We start from the raw sequence: 25,767 nt of genomic DNA, 5'->3' as shown, positions 1-25,767 counted from the left end.
TGGAACAGTGGGTTTAAAATTATGATGAAAAAAATCAATTATTGCCGCTTTCAAATTGGCAGTGTGTGAACAGGATAGATTAGTAAAGAGCTGCTCGAAATAGAAGCACTGTATGAATGTGTGCACGAATGGGTGAAGGTATTTATATGACTTGAAAAGAGACATATCCTCAATACAGTCCATTTACTGTTTCTATTTCTGTATCCAAATTAAGCAGAGGTTCAGGGCTCATTTTAAATAATACAATGATATTTTAAGTGTGGAAGGATTTCCTTGAGATTTCAACCTCATGTCTTTTTATGTTGGTAGATTATCATGGAAGTGAAAAAGACTAAATGGAATGGATCATATATATACATATATATATGTTGTATATAATCCTCACAAAATATGAGCGAGTTTACCTCTTACTTCTTGAGGTCATTAAAAGCCACACCTGTTCGGATGCATGCACATATTCATATGTAGTGACCCGTTTTTATGTGATGCTGCAGCTGAGCATGAGCACAGGGCCATCTATAAATAATAGTGCAGCAGTGAGTTGGCTCTATTTTGCTCTGACCCTTCGGAGTAACCGATTTTAGATCGGGTCTCCAGGGAAGTGACTGAAACCGAGACCAGGGAGATTCTTCAGTACACGCTGTTCAGGAGGCTAGGGGTTTGAAAGTTAGGATGTAGAATAGAATAGAATGCCGCTATTGCTGTTGTATAAGAGCAACAAAGTTTGTTGTGCAGCTCCTTTGAAACGTCGCTCTGACATTCACTCATATCCATGTTGTCGTAAGAGAGGTAAAAGACAACTAAACTATAAAAGATGGGTGAATAAAATATAAATGTGTGTTTTATCTACCAAAATGAGTGTACGGATAAATTTTTACTATGAAACACTAATTAATGCACTCAAAAGTAGAAGAATAACTGGATTTAGAAACAGTTTGCATTGTGGCATGATTTACTGATTAATTTCACCTTCTCTTATGGTGATGGCACGGGGGGTAGGGACTGTTGTTTAGTCTGGAGATGCAGGTCTTTAAGGCCCAATACTGTCTTTCAGATGGAAGCAGAGAGGCTGTGTCAAGGGCTAAGGCAGCAGATTTTTAAGACCTCCTCAGGAGTGGGTAGAGGCTCTCCTATCACGGCGCTTTTCCACTACACAGTTCCAATGCGACGCGGCAGGACACGGCACAACTTTTGTTTGGTTTTTTTGTCTTTTCCATTGGGGATAGTACCTGGTACTAATATTATTATACTATTATTACTTATTTTTAGTACCTGCTTTGGCGAGGTTCCAAGCGAGCTGAGCAGATACTAAAACATGATGTCAACAGACTGCCTGAGACTGAGTGTCAGCACTGGAAGAGTCAATAGCATGAGTCCGACACAAGAATCAAACCGAACAAGGCAATCAGAGATGGCAGATTTCACCCCATTCACGCAACAAGCATCAGACACACAGAGCCACTAAAACAATGCAGAACTGTAGATCAGTTAACCCTATTATGACCATCTTGATATTCATTCAAAATATGTTCAATAAATGAGTACCTCTGCCCCTTTTTTCCAAGATAACTTTTACTTTTGATATCTGGCAGTTATTTGATATCTGGCAGTTATTCAACTGACGCGCTGGATAATCTTGTCTGTGATAGGATGGTCGTTCCGCGGAAGTCCACGGGCTACCGTTATGACAAGTATATGGGCACAAAGCTCTATATCTCTGCTTTCTGGTATCCATCCACCCATCTTCTACCTATTTGTGAGCTCAATCACAACCCGTTGAGTCGTGTTTCAGTTCAGCGACTGTGTCAGACGGAGACTGTGCTCAAGTCAAGCAGGAAGTACTGAACAAATCTTTTTAATTAACTGATTGTAATTATTCAGTTACACTGAAAACAACTTCTTTGCTTGTCACTCGTTTGGCATTTGTGTCGCGTATAAAACAATGTCATGGCAGTTTCATGCAGCCGTGCTATGATAATGGGAAACTTTGACATTTAATGTCAAAAACAACTTATTTTGGGGGCTATGGTTATGACCCTGGGCCACACAGTGATGCAGTGGCTAGCATTGTTGCCTCATAGCAAGAGGGTCACCAGTTTGGACACCTTTCTGTGTGGAGTTTACTGTGCATGTGTGGGTTGTCTACAGGTTATTCGGGACAACAGTCCAAAAACATGGGATTAGGTTAATTGGACAGTGTAAATTGACTGTAGGTTTGAGAGGGTGACTTGTCCAGGATGCACCTTGCCTTTGACCCTCATGTGAAGGATAAAGCTGAAGAAAATGGGTTGATAGTTGGTTATGACCCTCTGGAGATCGTTTTTGCCTGATGTTGCATAAAATGCTGTGATGCAGTACGTCAGAATCCTCTCCACAGAGCAGGACGATTCCTAGGTTTCTCATGGGTGCAGTGTGATGAAACATAATACAGTTTGTGTTGTATATACTGTCTCATCTTCTGTATGAAAAAGTGCAAAGGCTACAAGATATAGCCTTAAACGCATATTGTGGCCACACGTTCAGAGAACATTGTTTATTCACAAGTAGGTTCAAATGGTGTCTGAAGCTTTCAGAGAATCTGGCAGGGTAAGTGCCTTGCTTAAGGGCATTAGGAAACAACACAGTTGCTGACAGGAGAGAGCACAAAGCTTCTGAATCTTGCAAAACCAAAAACAAACACGTACAGTACATACACAAGAGTAGTTTTCTCGGCTAGTGCAGGGATTTCAACACCTCACAGCAGCATTAAATCAGCAACAGTTAGCCGACAGGAATACGAGAGTGATGCTTTCATGTTACTTTTATTGTTGTGTTGCCTCAGCAAAAGTGAAGTTCAACACTGTATGATAACAATTATGTCATTTATAAATTGTTTAAGAAATTGTCTTTGCTGTTCCCATTGTGGTGTCAAATGCAGTCAGTGGTTGCATTGTGTTCAGAGTAATTTATCTGAATGAAAGTGAAGCATTACTTTTACGAGCTGCACCGGAGGCACCAGGAGTCGCAGGATGGATGATAAGGCATAAAAGTGTACCACACTGCCAGTATAGATGGGGTTTGATTTAGGCTACGTGTTCCTCTTCTTTCCTTTACCTTAGCTTAGGCTACAAAAGTACCATGGCAAAGATTACATTTTTGGTTCTATTTCAATAAATAAGTGTGTGTCAGGAAAGTCCTGTACTAACATGATCCTGATCTGTTATAACCAACCACTGTGAGCAACTTCATATGACCATAAAGGTATTTTGTGGACGACAAATTATGCTCTCTGTTTAGTATGGACGTTTCATGACATGATAGACATAAAATATAGTATTTCCTCCACCCCATTCTAGGTGAGATAATTATATTTTGCAGACTAAATGTCACAGGTTTTTATAAAGTAGACGTTTTATGAGTTGCAAGCTGGAAATACAGTCTTCAGGATCCAGGTTTGTAACTTGCTGCAGTGATGTGTGGTCTGTACAATGTAGCATCCACGTGGTGACAGTTCATGAGGATCTGACCTCTTGTTTTTGAAGCCTCTAGAATCACAAGTTGGCACTGATTTCTACTCACACGTGCAGTACTTTATCACCTATTTCCCCCTAAATGGGAACATAATTTATAAAATGAATTGAAACTAATGATTGACCCATTAATTCCTCGTTATACAGTGAATCAAGTGAGAAGTAGGCCCAATTTGGCATATACATTTTTTGCAACCAGTGGAGTTGCCCCATTTGGTGCGGCGTTTGCTCTGCCACACCGTCCGTTGTGGGAAAGGGAACAAAGCCAAAAGGCAAAGCTCTTGATCTACCGGTCAGTCCTTGTTTCTACCCTCATCTATGGTCATGACATAAATATCAAGATCATGGGTACAATTGGCCAAAATGGGTTTTCTCAGAAGGGTGGCTGGGGTCTCCCTTAGATATAGGGTGAGAAGCTCGGTCATCCAGGAGGGACTCGGAGTGAAGCTGTTGCTCCTTTGCGTGGAAAGGAGCTGGTTGAGGTGGTTACGGCACCTGGTGGTTCCAACACCTAGTGAGGATGACACGTTCAACTGGTAGGAGATCTAGGGGCAAACCAAGGACTAGGTGGAGAATTAATTGGCTACTGGGGGACCGAGCCTACACTGCTGCCGTCCCCTCTCACTCGCCCTCTCACTCTCTGGAACTCACTCCCACAACCCATCAAGAACTCAGACTCATTACATTTAAATCACTGCTCAAAACCCACCTGTTTAAAACTGCCCACACTTAATTATCTATTTTTTTGAATTGAATGACTTTATTCCTCCCCCAGGGGGAAAACACACATTTACAACAGCTCAGTTAAAGAAATGAGAATAGAATAAAATAAAATACAATATAGTAAAAAAATTACAAAGAAAATTTAATTGCACTCTAATATAGAGATAAAAAATAAGATAGAATGCACAATATCTAAAAATGTACACACAGTGTAGAAAAAGACTAAAACCGAGATGTGCACTCAGTACAGAAGAAAAAAAGAACATCCTGAATATAAACACTGAAGTTTACAACCACAATCAGGGGTAAGTAGGAAAGTGAGTGGACATTTAAGACGAGGAGTTAAATATCCGAACAGCAGTGGGGATGAAGGACTTTCAGTAGCGCTCCGTCCTACACCGAGGGTGCCGGAGCCTGCAGCTGAAGGAGCTGCCAAGCCTCTCCACAGTCAGGTGCAGTGGGTGGTGTGTGTTATCCATGCTGGAGGACAGTCTGGATAACGTCCTCCTCTGTCCCACCTCCTCCACCGATTCCAGCGAGCGGCCCAGGACAGAGCAAAAAGAAAGTTTCTTTCTGTCCCGGTCTGTGCTGGCCTGCTGACCACAGCATAGTGGATGGCAGAGGCCACCACAGAGTCATAAAAAGTCCGGAGTAGAGGTCTGCACACTCCGAAGGACCTCAGTCTCCTCGGGATGTGGAGGCAACAATTTTTACGATTGTTTTACTTCAGTCCTGTCCTTTGTTTTGTAAAGCGTATTAGAGTGACCAAAAAAGCGCTATAAGTATGATGTATTACTATTATTGACCAGTCAGAGTTGGACAATGTGGCCAGGGAAAGAGAAGGGAAGTCTGGGGCCCCCTGCTAGAGCTGCTACCCCACAACCCGATCTCGGATAAGCGATTGACGATGGACGGATGGATGGATGGATGGATGGATTGAGTCCTTTGATGGCTATTAAACATATTCTTACTTCTTGACTGGGGTTTGGGTACGTCTGACCAAAGCCATGTGTCACAACACTTGTGTTTTGAGAGAGCGAGAGAGAAAAAGAGCACATCCGTAAGCTGTTATTATACCGTCTACATTGTCTTTGTGTTGGTGGCGAAGGGGGTTGCCAATTATGCTAATTTTGTTTGCTCCCATTTTAGTTGGAGTTAATAGAATTTTTCGAGGGTGTGTTTGTTCTCCCCCATTTTGTAATTGTTTTTTGTATGCTGGCCTATAGGAACACTGAACCCAACCTATCACAACACTATATATGATTCCAGGTGACTTTAAACTTACAACAGGGAATAAAAGACACACCTATGCCCACTAATGTTGATGTAAAACAACTAGAATCATATCTGTTCCTATCCCCCCAGAATATACAACTCAGAGGAGAATGAGTGAGGGTTTTAAAATAGAAAATGTGAGATACTGCCATCTCCTCCTCTTCTTCAGCGTCTTTGTCAGAAAGGATGAAAGGATGGAGGAGGACAGGGAACAGAAGGACGGACAGATGGATTATAGCAGGGACACACACACGCGGACGGACAGGACAGAGACAGCACAGGCTTCACTCAACATCTCTGTCACTCTGTGCAGACGAAACTGAATAATTTAAGGTGGTTACAGATGAGTGAATGCAAGTTTGCTTCGGTTTATAAATGAAAAACCTGATTTGTAAAACTAATTGCACCTGAAAAAGAAAGATCTGTGTTTGTTTTGGTTTAAGAACTAATAATTGTGTTAGTTTGACTACAATTGGACTTCTTAAATGTTAGTCCAGCCGAAAATGTCTAACACATCCAGACAATTGTCAATATGAAATGACAATTCTAAATTGCAGCACAAAAGAACTGCATGATTCTGTATCCAAAACAATGGAGAGAGGCTCTGAGGAAAAGTACCCATCGTGTTTTACTACCCAAAACGAAGCAGGAAGAGTCAATTCACAAAGAACAGTTACAACACACAGGAGGGAAGGTGGACAGAAACACTGTCCAAAAAAGACACTGCTTGTGTCACAAAGTGTGTCTGCCCCTTCTTATCCCTTCAGTTTTTGAGTTTTCAGATTTACTACGCAAACACTGCACACTACAGCTCAAACAAAGAGATGATCCAAATGCAGAGCTGCAGGTGCACAAAAAGATATCTTAAATGATGAGCAGAACAGGAAGCAGAATCCAAAAAGCAATCGACACACAACTGCGTAGAGGAGTCAATTCACAACGAGGAGGAAAACTGGCCATAAAACAGTGAGTTAAAGTAAAAATGCAAAACAGGAAACATGACCATTAACACAAGGAGATAAAGGAAATAAAGTAAAGTCAACCATTTTAATGTCAAAAGTACAATATTTAAACTGTTCTACACAGATCAGCTCACACAGATGTCAAACGGTGGTGACGTCCAAAAATAAAACCCCTTGTGAAATGTAGAGTTATGTCCGATGGAAACTCCCCATGTGACTATTAATCAAACTTTCTTTAAGACCTGACTTATTGCCTACATGCCCCTAGGAACCAACTCGTGCATTTTTTTAAAAAACTTTACCAGTTGAATATTTTCTCTTACTTGACACTAAGAGCAGAATAAGCTTCTTGGGCCTTTCCTGTCAAGACTGGGCCAACACGTTAATAAGAAGAAGAAAATGTGTCTTGTGATTTTTCACCTGAAATCAGATCAACAGTGTCACAATACAATTGTCTAATTTAATGTTGCTGCTTTAAAATTGAGCCTCTAATTCACATACTGCTCACACATCAACAGTCATTTATCATAAATCATTTCCCCTGCCCATAAATCCAGCGAGTGCTGTCGAACAGCTGAGAGACAAAGCTGCAATCCTAAGGTAAGGGACAAGTATTTCTTACAGACACTGTAAGTATGAGGTATTCATCACACAAATCAGGAATGTTATTAAGCTCCAGTGGGAGAATCACACACAGCAATGCTTTCATTCCCCTCTTAGCCCCCTCTGAACTAATGAAGAGTTATTACTGAGGTTAGTCGACCACGGGAAAACCCTGTCACTGTCTCTCACACTGAGGAATTAAAGTTAATTGACTGTACTAGGGATTTGGGGAAGGCCAGAACCAAATCAGTCTGTTGTTAAAGTTGCCAAGTCCCACATCCTCAAATATCAGAATTACATTTGAATCATAAACCACAACTGTACTCAATATTTCCCTCTTTTTTTTTTTTTTAAATGGCAATGGTGCTTGCTACCACTGTGGGGGGTTTCTGCAGTGCCATTCATCACGACGGTAGCTTAGACGACAAAATCCCAGATTTTCTTATTCCCAACCTTTCCCCAAGCATGATAATTCAACAGTCAGACCGGAATATTTGATAACTCCCTCCAGCTTTGTGTTTTATGCTCCGAGTGTCGTGCTGCCGACTGCTCTGCAGCTGATAAGAGAATGCTAAATGAAAACGTACAGTGAGAGAACAGCACACTATACTTCACTGAATATAAGGGGGGAATATTTACATTTTGACTTAACCCTCCATTACTCCTTTACTACAGACTTACAATGGAATTGAGTACAATCAGCCAGGGGGTGGAGTCAAACTGGAGGAAGATGTTACGTGTTACTAAACAAGTAACACTATTTTTAAGGTGTCATGTTGTCGGAATTGTTGTTAATGATAAAGTCTGTTAGTCTGTAAATATAGCAGTAAGATTTCACACTATTTAAGCAGGTAGCTGTTACTGTGGTGAAGCTAAGCTGTACTGGAAACACAGCTTCACTGCTTTACCTGTAATGTATACTTTTATTGTTGTACACATGATAATATGAAGCCCTATCGGTCATTGGTTTGCTTTTGCTCCTGGTGGTCTCAAATTATTCCTGTTGCATTTCCTTTTATTTTCAGTTGTACAATTATTTAATGCTTATTTTGGCCGAAGATAAAAACAAAAAAAAACAAGATGGGAACAACTGCTTTACAAGTCACTAATCACATATTTGTCGCGTGTAAAACGAAGTCACCGCAGTTTCATGCACCTAAACCGTGCCGTGCCGTGCCGTGCCGTGCCGAGGCGAGGCGAGGCGAGGCGAGGTGAGCTGGGACCATAGTGGAAAAAGGGCCATAACACTTGAGCAGTAGTAGATCAGTGCAAATAGTGTACTACTGCGTATAAACACAATTATAATTGGATTATTTTCTACTGCGTTCAGAAAACACGTTTTCTTCCTGGTTGCTGCAAATACTGCTGCAAGAATCTTAATTTGCCAAAAGCTATTTGGTCTTTTCTTGAAGTCGGCAGCTATCAGGCATTTTCTAGAATAAAGTAGATTTTCTTTATCCAATCCAACAGATGTGTTAATAGCTATACAGTAGCTGATGGTAATTTAGTGTCTTCTTTTCGTTCTGCAAAAGTTTTGACACTTTGAGTACATTTTCATTGCCAATACGTTTCCATTTTTAGGCCACAGTTTGACTTGTGATGAAGTGTTACGTGCTCTGCTGGATTTAACTTCCACAAATTGTCTGCAAATTAATTCTCCCGCTGACATTTGGTGAGAGTTAAATTATATAAATAATGATTCCATTGGCAGATGTGAAGACTAGCACTCGGCGAACCACCGGTGGTGCGTGAGCTTGCTCTGGAAATACTGTTGTACCGTACATACCAGGGTATGTGATCGCAGTGGAGCGGAGGAAGTTTGACCGCAGTGTGTAGAAAATGAAACAAATAATTAGATGATAATAATGATAATTAGAGTCACTTTATCTCATGCTCCAACTTAACCCTTTAACACCGGCTATTACAGTAATTTCACTTGCTCTCTTGCAGGATGCCGGCGAATCAGCGTCTTTGTCGCCAGAGAGGAGAGAGTTCGAAAAACACCTGTACATAGTTGGCATTTTTTGGTCTGTTTTTGGACATTGAGACAAAGACTCAAAAATTTTTTACTTTAAATATGTTTTTAAATCTGATGTTTGTGTACAACTACAGTGGGGGGTGTTTTTAGTTTTTAGTTTTTTTTAAATTGTTAATGCACTACTTTACCATGTAGTAAATTGTAAATAACTCCCAGATATTGAAAAATCAGCAAAAGCAACTTACTCACAGGACATTTTCTGGCCCTTTTGTGATTCAAATAAGCAAAAAAAAACGGATATTTTGAGGCTTAGGCGTAAAAGGGTTAATCTAATTTCACTATACCAGTGTGTGAAGTATATTATGTGAGGAAGAGGAGGATGATGAGCAAGCAAATTATCTTACTGGGAATAAATCTGCCTCCTGTGAAAAGTCCGTAGCTGACTTTGCACGACCTATTTACACCACTGTGTTTTTTTTAACGTTGGTATCACTTTGAGAGTTCAATATTTTCTGAGGTGGTACGAAAGGTTTGGGAGCCATGAAATATTGTTCCCAAGTGCGTCAGTGTTCAAGTCATATTTACACTAATCCAATAAACAAGGATGTGAACTCTCGAGCATTTGGTCCGTCTGAATCTTTCATTATTCCATTAAGAGCGCAGAGCTGCGGGAGCCTCGGCTGCAGAGGGAAAAACAGATCGGATTTGAATTGGTTCGCCCATGTCTCCTGAGAGTCTGCCAGTGAGAAACACAAGGATCGAAAGAAGGAGAAGCAGCGGAATATATACCCGTGTGAGCTCTGCTGAAAGCCAACGACCGACGGCAAAGGCCGCGCCTACAGTGACAAGCTGTCATTTTCACACGTCAGGCGTCGCTGCACTGACAAGAAAATCTCTCCCTCAAGTTCATTAACCTGTGGGGGTGCTTCCTGTATATCATTAGTATTAAGCTAAAAATCCTCAGGGACTGTTCGCCTGTTTGTCTGCCGTTAGGCTTTAACATTCACGCTCATCCTGTTGAACAAACAGGCTCAGATTATCCAAGCAGCCGGAGAATCCATGCTAACAGTAGGAGCACTACAATAATTGCTCTATATATAAAGATATTTGCCAGCTGACCAGCACTGAAGATCTGTTTTTTCCCTTCATCATTAAAAGTTTGAATTTCCTTTCATTACAAGGAAGCCGAATTATTTATGAGACACATTTTAGGTTAATTATGTCAGCTGGACGGATTATTTATATCTTTAATGCTCGAACATCATGTATATTTTACACGCACTAAATTATGAACTTGGCAGAAATTTGTTCACATTAGATAAATTATACTTTCTTCCTTTGCTGGTTAGACTGATCCACAGGCAACAGCATAATCAATGGTGATAATAGTGTTTTCCTCGAGGTCAAAGTGCGTTTTATGTGTTGTTCTTTTTTTTAAAACCTGTCAGAAATCGAAACAGGAGGGGACTGATGAGTTGAGGATTGTCTAACCCCTCTGTGTGGATGTATGCAACAAAATGAGACCAAAGAAGCCCGGGAAAATAAATGTTCTAACGGTGTAAAGGGCAGGAAACATTTTCTCGACATATTGTTTCTTGACGTGGAATCAAAACCAACGAGCTGAGAAGTAAAGTTCATGTCAATGACAGGGTTACGGGAAGTAATAAAAAAACAGCAACTAGATAAACCTGTGATTTAAATGATTCCAATTGATTTTTTTGGATTTCATGCATTCATTTATTTATTTATTTATTTATCAAGTCGCCTTCCTTTCCCATTGTATCCCCTGTTCGCCCTGGCAGCCTTGTGGATCAATTCTGTCCTCTAGTGGAGAAAATGTGGGGAGGACTCTTGGGTGTTCCTTTAAAGATATTCCTTATCAAGAGACGTTCTGTGTGAAATCATGGCCTAAACACAACCAACACAAACCTTGTCTTCACACATTCACATAGCCATTCCGACACTTTTTACCTTTAACTGTGTGCCTGTGTACACAGTGTACCATCAAACAGTGAAAACCCACAGTGAGAGCATCTATAGGACATGGTAATCTCTATGTGTGTGTGCGCCTGTGTGTGTGTGTGTGTGTGTGTGTGGCCCCATGGGATTTGAATGTGCCGCATTTTTCACAGTTGACTCTGTTGTGCTCTGAAGAAGAAGACTGACCCACAAAATTCCTGAAACACGTCTGCAGAGCAATAACATTTTAGGGTAAAACACTGGAAGAATATGAATTTTTACAAATGAGTGGATACTTAATATGCTTAAAGTGTGGGGCACTTGGGGAAAAAAGTGGATAGTGTATAATACTATTGGGACAGCCCGTGGCCAAGAGGAAAAGGAAATGGACTCGCAACCTAAAGGTCCGTGGTTTTTATTTTTTCGGAGGGATTGTCCAAAAAATGTTGGGAAATGGTTAAAAGGGGAAATAAAACGCTGTTTTGCCTTTAAACCCGTTGCTTTATATATTGGGATTTATACAACAAGCCACACGGCAGAACTGTGGCCAGCATTGTTGCCTCTCAGCAAGAAAAGGTCACCAGTTCAAATCCTGATTCGACCGAGGAGTTAAGCACATAGTTTTCCTGCAATTGTTACTGATATTAGAGTTGAAGTAGCAACTGCCATGTGTGATTTCCATTTAAAAACAAGATTCGAACAAAAATGTAATTCCTGAAACACGTCTGCAGAGCAATAACATTTAAGGGTAAAACACTGTAAGAATATAAACTTTACAAATGAGTGGATACGTAATGAGCTTAAAGGAAAAATCCAGAGTTAGAGGCTTTCTAGGTCTAATTTCGGATAATATATTTTGCTTTGGTGTCATCATTTTTGAGACATTTGCGTTCCTATAGACAAACCAAAGTGTCCATAACTTTGCAAATGCACAGACAGATTCTATAGAAGACTGTTTATGGAGCCAGGTCTTTGTCTTCCTGTGACGCCATCTTCAAAGTCCAGAACAGTTGATTGTGGAATGCAGTGCCAAGCACTCTGTGGGAGATATCTCCAAACAGACCGCGTCCTTTCATGTTCAACCTCAATACTAGCCTGTATCGGAAATGTGGAAACACACTCCTGCACTGGTGTGTCCATGGAGAGTGTTTGGCACTGCATTCTGCACTCGGAAGATCTTTATACATACAAATAAAACACGATAAGAGTGGTTCTCAAACTTTTTATACCAAGTACAACCTGAGAAAATATTGAGCTCAAAGTTAAACACTGCATGATTCAAATGTGGACTGGACACCAGCTACCCTGCACGATATAATACATACATGAGGATCCAGTGTGTCATCTAAGTTTGGTCACTTCCTTTTTTCCTATTTTCTGTATTTGGAGGCTGGAACAGAACAGACTTGCGTAAATCATTGAGCAATATATCTCCCTCTCTCTCGCTGTCCCTTCATCCACAATCCACAGCTCTCTCTGTGTATAATAGTGTTTCAGTCTCTAGTTTCTACTTCTGCTTGGCGGTTCACATTAATGAAGATGAAAATGCGCACAATAATCCAAAGCTGTGTCCTATTTTTGTGGATGCAAGCGCTGACCTTTGTGAGAAGTCAAGGTGAGGCGGCGTAGCTTGTGTCATTTGTACTACTGAGACTGGTGTTGGAACACGTAACACAGAAAAGCAGCTGTTTTTGGTCATTGTCTGTCTGTCTCTCTCTCTCCCTCCCTCTCTCTCTCTCAGATTGCACACTTGAGGAGTTTGTGAATGGGCCCCTGTATGATTCCAATTTTGACATAAGTGGACTGGACCCCAGCTACCCTGGAAGAAAACAAGTAAGCGTGAGCTGCCGTGTTGGTTACAGTGGCTTTTTCAAACTGCTCTGTGTCGAAGGTAAATGGCTGTCTCAGGGCACGAGATGTCAACGTAAGTGATCACATTTTGTTATGAATAAATACTAATGCTGCTACTATATGTGGCAAAAACCATACCAATCTGCATTCCAACACATTTTGTTGACATGTATCCATATATGAATGTGTTTTGTTTTTTGAAGCGATTTGAAGAGAAGAAGAGATTCTACAACTACATGGAAAAGAGACATTCTCCTCCCACCATTTTTTCCCTCCCTATTCTTTTCTCTTTCTTCCTCGTCTAATTGTACTTCCCAATGAGCTCTCTTGTCCAGGAATGCTTGAATAAAGTAAGCAAACAAAAAAACAATGTGACACGTGTCCTACATGCCATCCATAAACATGTTTTTTTTTGTTGTTGTGTTCACGTAAACTCTCAGCAGGTGGATTTGATTCTACGTGTAGAGTAGAAGCAGGCATGTCCCACATCATGTGTGTCTGTTGCATTCTTCTTGTCTGCAATTGCATATCATTTGAATATTCAGTGACATCTGTTTTGACATGTAAACTTGCCCACTTTCTCTCTACCCCGTAAAAAACATGTACTTCATCTCAATGGGAATTATTCACCCATCAGTGTTGGTTTATTTCTATTTAATCATATATGAGGCTAAAAAAAGGAAGGTTTTTGGTTTGCTTTTGCTGAGACCCTCTTCTTTATTGTATCCAGTTATTTGTGTACTGTCGAGCGTTTCTATCTCCATGAGGGCGACGACGATGCAGCACCTCAGGGGGTCACTGCAGAGCAGTTCCTCAGCAGCTGTGTGGTGTGCAGACACATTCAAATATATAAGTTGTTAGTGTTACTATTTGTTTCCATGACCGATGTCTGTCCTGAGCTAAACACGGACAAAGAAACACTTGATGTGCAGCAGACTTTGCACATGACAGCACAAAATAGGAATATTCCCAATGTGCACAACATCAAATGACAGCAATTTAGATTAAAACACAGATTGAAAGTCCAGTGTGAAACACCACTTAATATCAAGTTATAATGTGTATAACTATCGTAAGAGTCCTGGTCTCAAACTCACTGAGCATCACGTCTGGTCAGGAATGGGTCGGTCAAGTGAAAAAGAGTCAAAATGTTTGTTCTGTTCAGTAGGGCTGGGCAATATGAGTTGAAAGTGATATCACCATGTTAGTTTGGTTTCGTGTGGGGCGACGGTGGCTAACTTGAAGGTCGTGGGTTCAATCCCCGCTCCGCAAGTCTATATGCCGATGTGTCCATGGGCAAGACACTTAATCCCATGTTTGCTCCTGACGAATGGGTATGAAAGATGTTTGATCAAAAACACGCTGCGCATAGATGTGCCGTACGAAAAGTGGTGCAAAGCAGCTTCGAGTGGTCATCGAGACGAGAGAAGTGCCGTTCAAATACAAAACATTTCGAAGTTTCTGTTCTTGTGCTTTTCGTGAGGCAATAAACTCCAAAGAAAATCCAAGAAGGAAACGAGGCCGACGTAAAAGAAAATGCAGCGATTTATTTTCACACTGTAATCCACATTGAACAAAAAATAAATGTCTTCAAGCAAAATCCTTGATATCCGGTCTGTCACCTCAAACTAACTGACAGGAAAAAATAAGTCTCTTATGCCTAAATGACGTTTAAGCTAAGGGTCAGAAAATTGTTGTTCCCGTCCTGCTCCAAGAAAGCAGAGATGCCAACAGGTGCCCACATGGCTCATTTACTACAGTTTACTATAATAAGCTGTGCTTTACGGCAATATCGGTTTGTGGTAGCAGGACAAAATTAGAGCATAATAAACCTTATATAACTGAATTAACATTAATTGTATTTAGATAAACAAAATATCAGTTATGATGAATCAATATAAATGAAATCAAACTAGATATTAACTAATTAGGCATAAAATGCAAACATAAGCCTCATATTTTCCATGGCTCTAACAAAGTCCATTCGTTCACATTCATCAGTTCCTGCTTGTGTTTGAAAAAGTGTGAGAAGAAGTTTAGAATTTATTAACCGATGAACCGTCTGATTATGATAACACAAGAAGAATATTTGTAATAATCCAATCTGAGACGAAACCTGTAATATTTGTTTACCAGCCTTGTTCTGGCCGTCATTCATACTGGACATTTGTATAAACTGCATTTAAGGAGTTTAGTAATTTAGTTTATACGTTTCTGGATTATTTTTCTGATCTAGTGTTGTTCTGACAAAATGTTTTTGTTTTCTTTTTACATATTTACTTTAGATTAGAGCAGTCTGAGCTGACTTGGTGAAATTTTGTTTATTCAATTGACTTCCGCAAATGATTAACTGGAGAGAAAGAAAAAATAAACATGCTATTACAGGAATAAATGTGTTGGTTTTTTTCCCCTCACTGAATGTTAAACAAAGCAAAGCTTAACTACGCATGAGCAAAAAACCATGGATACATTCATTGCGTTGCTCTAAATGAATCTATGATTTTTTGTTTTTGCTCAAATGATATGATCAGTGAAGCTTATTCTGTCAAGTCAGAAGTATTCTTATATAGATATAATACATACATGAGGATCAGTGTGTCATCTAAGTTTGCTCTGTGTGCTCACTTCTTTTATTTTCTGTATGTGGAGGCTGGAACAGAACAGACTTGCGTAAATCATTGAGCAATCTCTCTCTCTCTCTCTCTCTCTCCATTTCTCCCCACAATCCACAGCTCTCTCGGTGTATAATAGTGTTATAGTCTCCAGTTTCTACTTCTGCTTGGCGGTTCACGTTAATGAAGATAAAATGCGGACAATAACAGGAAGCTGTGTCCTATTTTTGTGGATGCAAGTGCTGACCTTTGTGAAAAGTCAAGGTGAGACGACGTAGCTTGTGTCAATTGTGCTACTGAGTCTGTTGTCTGGTGTTGGAACACAGAAAAGCAGCTGTTTTTCTTTTTGGTCATTCTCTCGCTCTCTCTCTCCCAGATTGCACACTTGAGGCTTTTTTAAAAGGGCCCCTGTATGATTCAAATTTTGACATAACTGGAATGGACGCCAGCTACCCTGGTGGAAAACAAGTAAGAGTGAGCTGCAGTGTTGGTTACAGTGGCTTTTTCAAACTGCTCTGTGTCGAAGGTAAATGGCAGCCTAGAGGCAAGAAATGTGAACGTAAGTGATCACTTTTTTGTTAAGATTAAATATTAATGCTGCCACTATATGTGGCAAAAACTACATATAATGTGTAATATAACATGTCAGTGTATTCCAACAAATTATATATTTTGTTGACTTATATTTATATATATGCATGTGTTTCATTTGTGGGTTGTCGTTTTTTGTTTTTTTTACTGAATTTGCAGCAGTACGTTTGAATGATTAGTAGAGATGATTTGATAAGGAACACAGTCTCTGTATCTGTCCGATACTGGTCAAAATCACTGGATCAGATATTGGATATTTTAACCTTCACTGCCACATGTCATTAACATTCTTCTTCATTCAAATCTTTTCAGCCAAATCGTGTGGTCACCCTGGTGATACAGCATTTGCGGATTTTAATCTGGAAACAGGAGACGATTTTGTTTTCGGATCAAAAGTTGTATACAAATGCCACACAGGGTATTATGATCATAAAATGTTCTAAGATTTAAAAGTTTTATAGCGTATGCCATTTGCTTCTCATGAGACTTGTTTACAATATAAACATTCTACATTTTACTGGTTTCAGTTATCAAATGGTCAGTCGGACAAACTACCGACATTGCATGGCAGGAGGCTGGGATGGTGTTGTTCCCATTTGTGAAGGTAAGAGCGGAATTAAGGATAAGAAATAGTTGTAGTTGATGCCTTTTTAAAATACTGTTTTTGCTTCCTTATAAAAAGTTTTTTGTACGTCATGTTTTTCTCCTTCCAGCACAACAGTGCTCAGTGATTCATGTGGAGGATAATGTCCAGGTTGCTGGGGACCTAGAGGAAGCGACCTTTGGTAACGTGGTTCGATTTAGCTGCAAGAACAGGAATGAAGTCCTGATTGGCACCCAGGAGATCTATTGTAATGAACATGGAGAGTGGAGCGACGACAAACCGAAATGTGAAGGTACAACAGGCAGAAGGAAGGAAGGGAAAATGGCAGGAGAGAAACTGTGAAATGGCATAATACTGTAACACCCAAAAAAGAAATATTAGTTATAGATCCAGTTAAGGGTCCTCTACATACTTTCCGAGTTCTATGTCCACTGAGACTCCTAGACGTGTCTCCTAAATAATTTGCACTGTTGTTGCATATGACCACATGAGCCACCACAGACAGGTGCATGACAGGACCTGCACCATCACACCACAGCTTGCTGAACCCAAAGCAGACCAGTTTTAGACTGGTTAGACTGGTTTAGATTTATAACTAATTAATTACATTAAAAAAATTATTTTATTTTACTTATTATATTGATATACAGAGACTGGATAACTAGTAAAAGCCTGGTAAACACGTAAATCAATCTTGGAAGAATTTTCATAATCCATAGTTCAGAAAAGTGAGGCCACTCACGTCTTACGTCTGTCCATTCAGGATGATGTTTTTTAGATCTCTATAGAAACCTCCTTCCTGCCACAGAAAACGTAGAAGTATGTGTACAGAACATACCCTGACAAGATAAAGTTTCAAAATATGAACAAAAATACATAATATAACATTAATACTGTATAACTAAATGAGAAAAGGTGAAACTAAAATAACCAAAGATGCAAAGAATATTTCAGTGACACTTTTTCAGTGACTTCTCCTTCACTCTCACTTTCCTCTCACACAAACATCACTTTAGTAAGTGCTGACTTCATTTGGCTGTCCATGAACAGATGTTGTCACATTCATGCTTGTGTTTCATTCATTCTATCTAGAGATAAAATGCTCAGTGCCTGTGATTGAAAATGGCTTTGTCCAAGGAGACGTCACAGTCTATAAAGAGCAGGAAGTCCTGCGTTATCAGTGCAATCCAGGCTTTAAGACTGCTGTGATTGGACATACAAAATGCATCAAACAAGGACAAAGAGCACAGTGGAGCCCCACACCTGCATGTGAATGTAAGTCTAAAACTCCCCATGTTACACCAGCCTTACTGTTGGAGCGACAGATGTCATGGTTGTCTTTTTTTTAGAGAAAAGTAACAGAAAATATGCTTCAACTCCCAAAAATGCAGTGATAACATGTAAACTCTCACTGTTGACACTGAGAGGAACCAGCTACGAACCTGCCAAAAGTGTATTCTTACGTGGGGACAGAGTAAGAGTAACATGTGACGAAGACTACTGGATTCAAAATACTCAACAGACCTCAATAGATGCTACGTGCAAAGATAACGGAGATTGGAATATCTACCCCGTATGCCAAGGTACGAACTGTGCCCAGAGTCCGATGATGAGATTGTTGTTGTCTTTGTGGTTGAATCAACATGTGGTCATAAACAGTCTTATACTGATCACTTTAGATTAACAAGTCTCTTTCTTATTCTAGTGTTTACATGCACTGCACAAGACTCACTGAAAATGTACTGGACTTACAATAGGACACCAAAAAAAATAGGTGACACCTTAAGTTATACTTGTAAGGCGGGTTACAAGAGCACAGATGGCACCCGCATGGCCACATGCACCAGAGCTGGATGGAGACCAGATCCACAATGTCAAGGTACTGTTAAATTAATCATTACCGTTCATTTACTATCCACAGTTGTCAAATTGTTCACGGACCATTTCGGTTTAATGTCTTAAACTTTGATTTCCAACAAAAAGGTTCAACAACAAAAGGTATTGAAAAGGCACTTCCTGCCCACCCACTCACACACACACACATTCACTATCACTTCATATGTACATTTTGAATCTATGGTATTCATTTCCTTGTTAGGTATCTGCCCAGAAAATGTACAAATTGTGTGAACAGTTGCCTGGTACTCCACAATCCTGAGCTACTGTATGAAAAACATAAAGGAACAAGAGCACTCAGAAAGCGCGCACCTCTGGATCAGTATAGAACTGTACCTACTTAAAGCTATTACCATCTTAAATAAGTATGTAAATCTTAGTTTGATGGTGGAGTATCTGATGAGTTTTGATTATAAGAGATTTCTTGAAAATGTGATCTTTTTTTTGTCATCAGTGGGTAGATTCTTTGCAAAAAATTCTTATTGATTTGCCAAAAACTGTAACCAGGAAGTTGCGAATAGAAGGACAAACTAACAGATAAAACCATGCTGATTAAAACACGACCTCCTTGGCAGAAGAAATAACCTTTGGTAGTCACAATTAAAAAGAGCCAACACCTCCATGTTCATCAAGCCTCTGAAAAAGCCTTACTTCTTTTAAAATAGCCATTGCATAGTTTTACAGATGTGTTTATTACATAGTCATTTTATGACTCTGTCTAAAAGTTTCTAAGTCGAGGTAGCCCCTGTCCAATGGTAGTGGTAGCTATACTGTATGTAGATGTCACGTAGGAGTAAAGAAAGAAAATTGACTCAGTTTCAACAAAAAAGAACAAACTGACAAACATGGAGCAGAAAAATGGGGAGCAGACCAGGAACACATGAAAACCAGAGCAACAGATAGGACTAAAACGTTTTCTTTGTATGTTTGTTTCAGTAATCACATGCAACAGAAGAGATATCCCAAATACAAACATCGTCAACTCTAAAGAGACATATGTTTATGGCGAGAGGGTGGATTATGTGTGCACGAATGAATTTGAAGGAGAATTTTCTCTAACCTGTGATGAGAATGGTTTGAGAGGAAGAACCACTTGCAGAGGTAAGGGAATATAGACCAACTGTGTTGTTGATATTTAGCTTGATTGTGTGATAGTGGATTTACTGTCATCTTTTTCGTCTTCTTAGTAAAACAACCCGTTCTATTGCATTTCTTCTCCAACAATGTCAAAGTCGGCACTGCACACACTGGTGCCCTTATTACGTCAGATGTGCCATTAACAGTCAAATAAACAGACATCTCTTGCATTTCTTATCCAGTCGACACCACGCACACACAGACATACAGTATGTCTGTTGCAGTTCTACCGATAGCTCTCGCATTTCTCCTCCAAACACTGCCAAAGTTGGTACTGCACTGCACACACTTAATACACCCGTAATAGAGATGCATGCTTTTACCTTGATCACCTCTCCAAAACTGAACTGCTGGTCTTCCCAGCCAAGCCAACAACACATCATAACATCTGCATTAATATTGATTCCCTATCTCTGGCTCTTTCCAAGACAGCAAGAAACTTGGGTGTCATGATTGATGACCAGTTGACCTTTACAGATCATGTTGCTTTTGTCGCCCGGTCATGTCGCTTTGCAATATTCAATATAAGAAAAATCATACCGTACCTAACTCAACAGGCTACTCCTAGTAGAGGCTCTGATCATCTCCCGCGTTGACTACTGCAACATCCTGCTAACAGGCCTCCCAACCTGTGCTGTGAAACCACTATAGATGGTCCAGAACGCGACGGCGTGTCTGGTCTTCAATTAGCCTTAAAGGGCATATGTCACCCCTCTGTTCATTGAGCTCCACTGGCTACCCTTAGCCCACCTACTTCAATGCATTCCTAAAGGCTTATGTTACCTCTCAACAACTCCATTCATCAAAGGTTTGTCGTCTGGCAGTGCCAACACCCTGCACAAGACAATCCAGACTCTTTTCATGTGTCGTTCCACACTGGTGGAATGACCTACCAAGCACTGCCAAGAAGCTCTTGAAAACCCAAGTCTTCCAAAAGCATCCTCTGTCCTATCACTTACCCTACTCTAGCCCCTCCCCTGCACTACCTCCTTATGCACTTGCATCCACCTCGGCACTCTCACCCTCTATCAGTCCACTGTTCCTATCTAGTGGAGTTCTTGCCAAGACTTCTTCTATGTAGCTTATTCCTGTCTTGTAAGACACTTTGGATAAAAGCATCTGCTAAATGCTTACATGTAATTTAAATGTAATGATCAAATCCAGAAATGTTAAGCTTTTTGAGGTTATAATCTCTCTGTGTTCATTTTTGCTAATGCATGTATAATCAACATGCAGTGGAGTCAAGAATTGTAATGGCCATGGAGCTGAGAGGTGCAACACATGTAATTATACTTGTTACATTCTAAGTAATGACTTTTGTAGTTGGAATACACCACAACATTAAAGTAGTTCAGGGTTGTTGGGGTTTCATTTGAAGTTGGGGCTGTGTATTAAGTATTTATGCAGAGTCTGTGTGAATACAAATATAGTAAATACAACAATGCTGCCTGTTTGAAGAGGGAGAAAGAACCAAAACATGATAACCCTTTAAATGAGGACAGCACAGGGAAACAAGTTGTAGCCCCAAATGTTTGCGATAGTGGTTTACCATGCAGTCAGACAGCCCTTTGAAAGTATAACCCAGCTCTTTAACTGCATAAACACTGACCCAGTCAGGACCAGTAGTCCTCATGGAGATCAAGAACTGGTCCTAATAAGGCCAAACCTCATTTCTGAGGAACTGGCTAAGATTTGTGGTTAGCTTCAGGGTAACCACTGACAGGGTAACTGGTCATGGTTAAAGTTAGGAATAAGGCTTTGGTTAGGCGCTGTAAAATCTGTGTGTGTACATAGGGGTGTCACAGTTCTCTGACTTCTGCCTTTCACAATGATTTTCCTGCAGAGAAGTTGTGTAAAAAACTCAACATCAACCAAGCGCACATCATCAACAATAACAAGAGAAGCTACAAGCATGGAGATCGAGTCCAGTATGAATGCCACAATGATATGGACAAACGTTTCACTGTTGTCTGTGAAGCAGGTGTTTGGACTGGGATTCAGCGGTGCACAGGTAAGGCCGCACAGGAAATACGGTAACAACAATGATTAAAGAGTTTCGAGGTTCATCACAGAGTGAATGTTGTTTGAAATAAAATCAGATAAGGCCATTAGAGGACCTTATTAACCTTTTAAATCTTTTCTTTTCTTTTCTTTCAGGTTCTACAGAATGTGCTGAAGCAGAAATCCAACATGGTTTTGCCACTGGAGCAGACAATGACACACTGTACTACACCTGTGATGAAGGGTATAAGCTCGTCACCAAAGGCTGGTGGGGTGAAGCCAAATGTGTTGGTGGTGTATGGTCTGGACTTGGACAGTGCATCGGTAATGGATACTTGAAATACGTTACTTAGTTATAACCAGCGTGTAGCAAAGTTGATTCTTAATGTAGACCATCAGCATTTCTATAGAAGCAGGAAAACTAAATATCTACCACTATATCCTCCACATGAGAGGGGCGCTGGTGCCAAAACCAGCTGACATAGGGCCATCACAGGGCCACACATAGAGACAAACAAGCACCCCCTCTCACACCTACTGTCAATTTAGTGTGTCCAGTTTACCAAATCCCCAAGTCTGCATGTTTTTGGACTGTGGGAAGAAACCGAAGGACCTGCAAACATCTAAACCACTTCGCCAACCATGTGGCGCGCAATACAATATCATAAATATATCGCAAATCAAATTACAGTTGATGGAGTATTAAGACCATGAAAACATGAACTACTCTACCGTATGTTTTAATACAAGGATGCAATCGGATGTGTGAGTGATCAAGAACAGAATAATTGCAGCCTTTGCATTTTGCTGACTGGGTCATTTCAAATTGTGATTTTGATTTCAAAATGATTAATCATCATATTGTACTACTAAAAGAAATACCATTCAAACTGTATATTTGTCATATACAACATACAAACCTAATTATTTGTTATTATACCCGCAACAGAGAAAAGACATTGTGAAGTGCCTGTGATTCCTAATGGGGACATAACGTCTCAACAAAAGTATTATGAAGAAGGCAAAAGTGTCCAGATTGTTTGTAACACAGGATACAGTGCTCAGGTTCAAAGCTTGATGTGTGTCGAGGGGAAATGGCCTTCGGCAGGAATACCAATGAAGAATATCTGTGCACGTGAGTCACATTCACTTTTATTTAAATATGTATAAGGTTACATGGTGTAACCTAACACTGTCCAATTTTCATTTTACACTTTCAGTCATCTTCAATCAGTGCAGTCCCCCACCTAAAGTTGACAACGCTGTTATTGTGACATCATACCAGACGGAATATTTGTCTGGTTCTGAGGTCACTTACCAGTGCCGCCAGGGCCATAATATTCAGGGAGAAGCGACGCTGACATGCAAGAACGGGAAATGGGACGAGAGGACCATTGAATGTAAACGTACGTATGAAGAGCCAGTGTTAAAGCTAAGCCAGAGTGTTCTTGGTGTAGAGGCGCATAATGAAATCCATTGAAATCGGCCAACAAACAAGATTATTATGGAGTACAAATTGAAATTAGATGTCATATGATACAAGATTATCATCAGAATTTCGTAATTATCATTGTTTCAATAACAGGGATGCAACTAAAGATTATTTTCATCACTGTTTAACCTGCCGATAACTTTCTCAATTATTCGAGTAACTGGTCCATAAAATGTTGAAAAATGTTAATTAATGTTTCTCAAAATGATGATATTACATAGAGCAAAGAAACCAGAAGATATTCAAATTTAAGAAGCTGAAAACTCAGAAAGCTTGTTTTAGTTATTGAAAAAACAACAACATTCAAACCAATGAATCGAGTATCAAACTGGTTGACGATTAATTTAAGTGTTGCAGCCCTATTTCAATGGACACAAAATGCTAGTCCAAATCGTGATTAAAGAGACACAATCTGCGAAGTGCTTCATTTTAAACTGGGAGAAGCTGCTAAGTAGCACAGTCATGTCAGGAGAGGCAGCTCTTTTTAACAAACTGTTTTTAGTAGTTTGCAATAAGAACAGTTGTTACAACAGTAACAACAAGATGCCAGATAAATAAAATGAAATAAAACAATGTTCCTACCTATTTGAAGTTGTTGCTCTGCGTCTCCGTGTTGTCTCAAACTCCTGCAGCACGGCCTCCACGGTGATGCCAATATCCAGACGGATGTTCATCACTCACTTGTCAGTCATTGTATTCCAAACCGTTGACATCGACGTAAGCAGCTGAAGGAGTGCTCTGTCCACACATTAGCAGCACTGAAGTTAGCACTATCTTGTCGGCAGAATCTCTGCGGCGTACGATTTGCTTTCTATTTTCAAAAGCCTGAAAAATATTCAGCTGTTTTCCCCTGTCCTGCATGTTTGAGAAGGTTCCCTGCTCCAACACACCTGATTCAAATGGTCATTTAACGACCCACTCATTTGAATCAGGTGTGGCTCGTCTTGTGAATGTGACTGTCATCCCACAAGGGTAAATTGAGGGTTGCTTTGTTTTTTGGCGAGAATTATACTGGTTATATGGAACACTGTAAACATTTATTTTATCTCTATGGCCTGTTGGTTTTAGTGTTTCCTTGTGTGGTTTTTATGTCTAAACTGTATAGCACTTTGGTCAATTTTGTTGTTTTTAAATGTGCTATATAAATACATTTGGTTTGGATTGGTTAATATGATATGTAATATGATTCTGATCTTTGATATTTTCACCCACAGGTTCCGCTCCGCAACAGTGAAAGCGGTGTCCACATAGGGTCAAGGACGGCTTATTTTGAATGCCAAAAAGGAGATTTTTATGTTTGTTTGATGTTTTTTTTTTCTTTACAAACATGCATCACCTTGATACACTGCTGCCAAACATGTTACTTTTGCAAAGGGTAACAGTGGGTGTCTGAATTTTAACAATCATTTGTGCAAAAAGTGTTGCTATTGAGAAAGTTTGGCATGTTGAAATAAAAATAAGGTAAACAGTACAAAGGCCTCATTGGGTGGTTTTATTTATTTTTTGAGCTTGGTGTCTACACTGAACTTGCTTTTTTGGAACTTAGGGTTAGAATTAGATTCTAAGGGTTGGGGTTTAGATGTTTAGTTTTGTAGATGACACACGCACGCATACGCACACGCACACATAAATAAGTGGTCAAAACTTTCTTTCATGGGCTTAATTTAGGTGGGAAATATTTATATGTCCCTTTAATTTAAGATGAATCTAAAAGAAAATGTGGCAAGTGGTAAACAGATTGCATTTATACAGCGCCACTGCTGACAGCATGTCTGCATGCATTGCAGTGACCTGTACTTACGGAGGGTTTTCAGGTAAATCCTAAAGGTGTTTGATTAAAACTACAAGTCAGGCTCAGCACGAGGACAGTTAAAGTTTAACAACCGACAGTGATACATGTTTGACAGCAGAGCCGGACAAAGGCACGAGGGAGAAAAGAAAACAACATTTTGACATAATCTAGATAGTTTTAGATATCTTAATGGTGTTGAGCTTCAGTTATTTGGTTTTGTTTTGTAGTTGACGATTGTTCATTTACTGCACATAGTCATTACTAGTATTACTGGTACTAGGCCACTTTTGTGAACAAACAAGAGTGACACTAGTTTGTTGTAAATAACACAACTATGACTAATGCAATTTTGCAATATTCATAATAGTCAAGCACCAGCTACTGTGTGTGAAGTTTCCTTATGCAGAAAGTGTTGCTCATTTGATGCATTTGGAAAGCATGACTGAACGATATTTACACTGGACTTTGCACCGTATCGACAACAACATTGCCACATGCCACGCGAGTGCTAATTAAAGTCAACACTCACTCTCAACCATGGCAGCTATTGAGCTTCAAATACTACATGGTTCTGCAAAGAGAGTTGCCATGCGGCTCTGTATGTGTGAGATAGGTTAACGTGATGTGTCACAGTCACATCTAATTTAATTCAAATATGTCTATAATCTGATTACTTTCCTCCAAATGAGGTCATGTACAGTCAGTCGAGGCAAATGCAGTAGATTCCCATATGAGTTAAATCAGGAAAGTGAAGGAATGCTGTACATTGAGAGTGGTCAATA

At 39.9% G+C, this 25,767-nt stretch overlaps 1 protein-coding gene across 1 annotated transcript; it reads left to right on the top strand.

Annotated features, from left to right (window-relative positions):
• Window positions 1-15,556: 15,556 nt before the first annotated feature.
• Window positions 15,557-24,662, top strand: LOC122781245 (complement factor H-like). The gene is made up of 14 exons (XM_044044845.1): window positions 15,557-15,736; window positions 15,849-16,031; window positions 16,376-16,481; window positions 16,591-16,667; window positions 16,777-16,959; window positions 17,760-17,942; window positions 18,059-18,250; window positions 18,373-18,546; window positions 19,500-19,664; window positions 21,544-21,711; window positions 21,858-22,025; window positions 22,651-22,836; window positions 22,922-23,107; window positions 24,408-24,662. The coding sequence occupies exons 1-14, from the start codon at window positions 15,667-15,669 to the stop codon at window positions 24,425-24,427; spliced, it is 2,061 nt and encodes a 686-aa protein (XP_043900780.1). The 5' UTR covers window positions 15,557-15,666; the 3' UTR covers window positions 24,428-24,662.
• The last annotated feature ends 1,105 nt before the right edge of the window (window positions 24,663-25,767 follow it).

The sequence above is a fragment of the Solea senegalensis genome, linkage group LG14 (assembly GCF_019176455.1).
Source record: "Solea senegalensis isolate Sse05_10M linkage group LG14, IFAPA_SoseM_1, whole genome shotgun sequence".
NCBI classification, from domain to species: domain Eukaryota; kingdom Metazoa; phylum Chordata; class Actinopteri; order Pleuronectiformes; family Soleidae; genus Solea; species Solea senegalensis.
The sequence above is the reverse complement of the archived record's forward strand: the minus strand, read 5'-3'. Positions and strand labels throughout refer to the sequence as shown.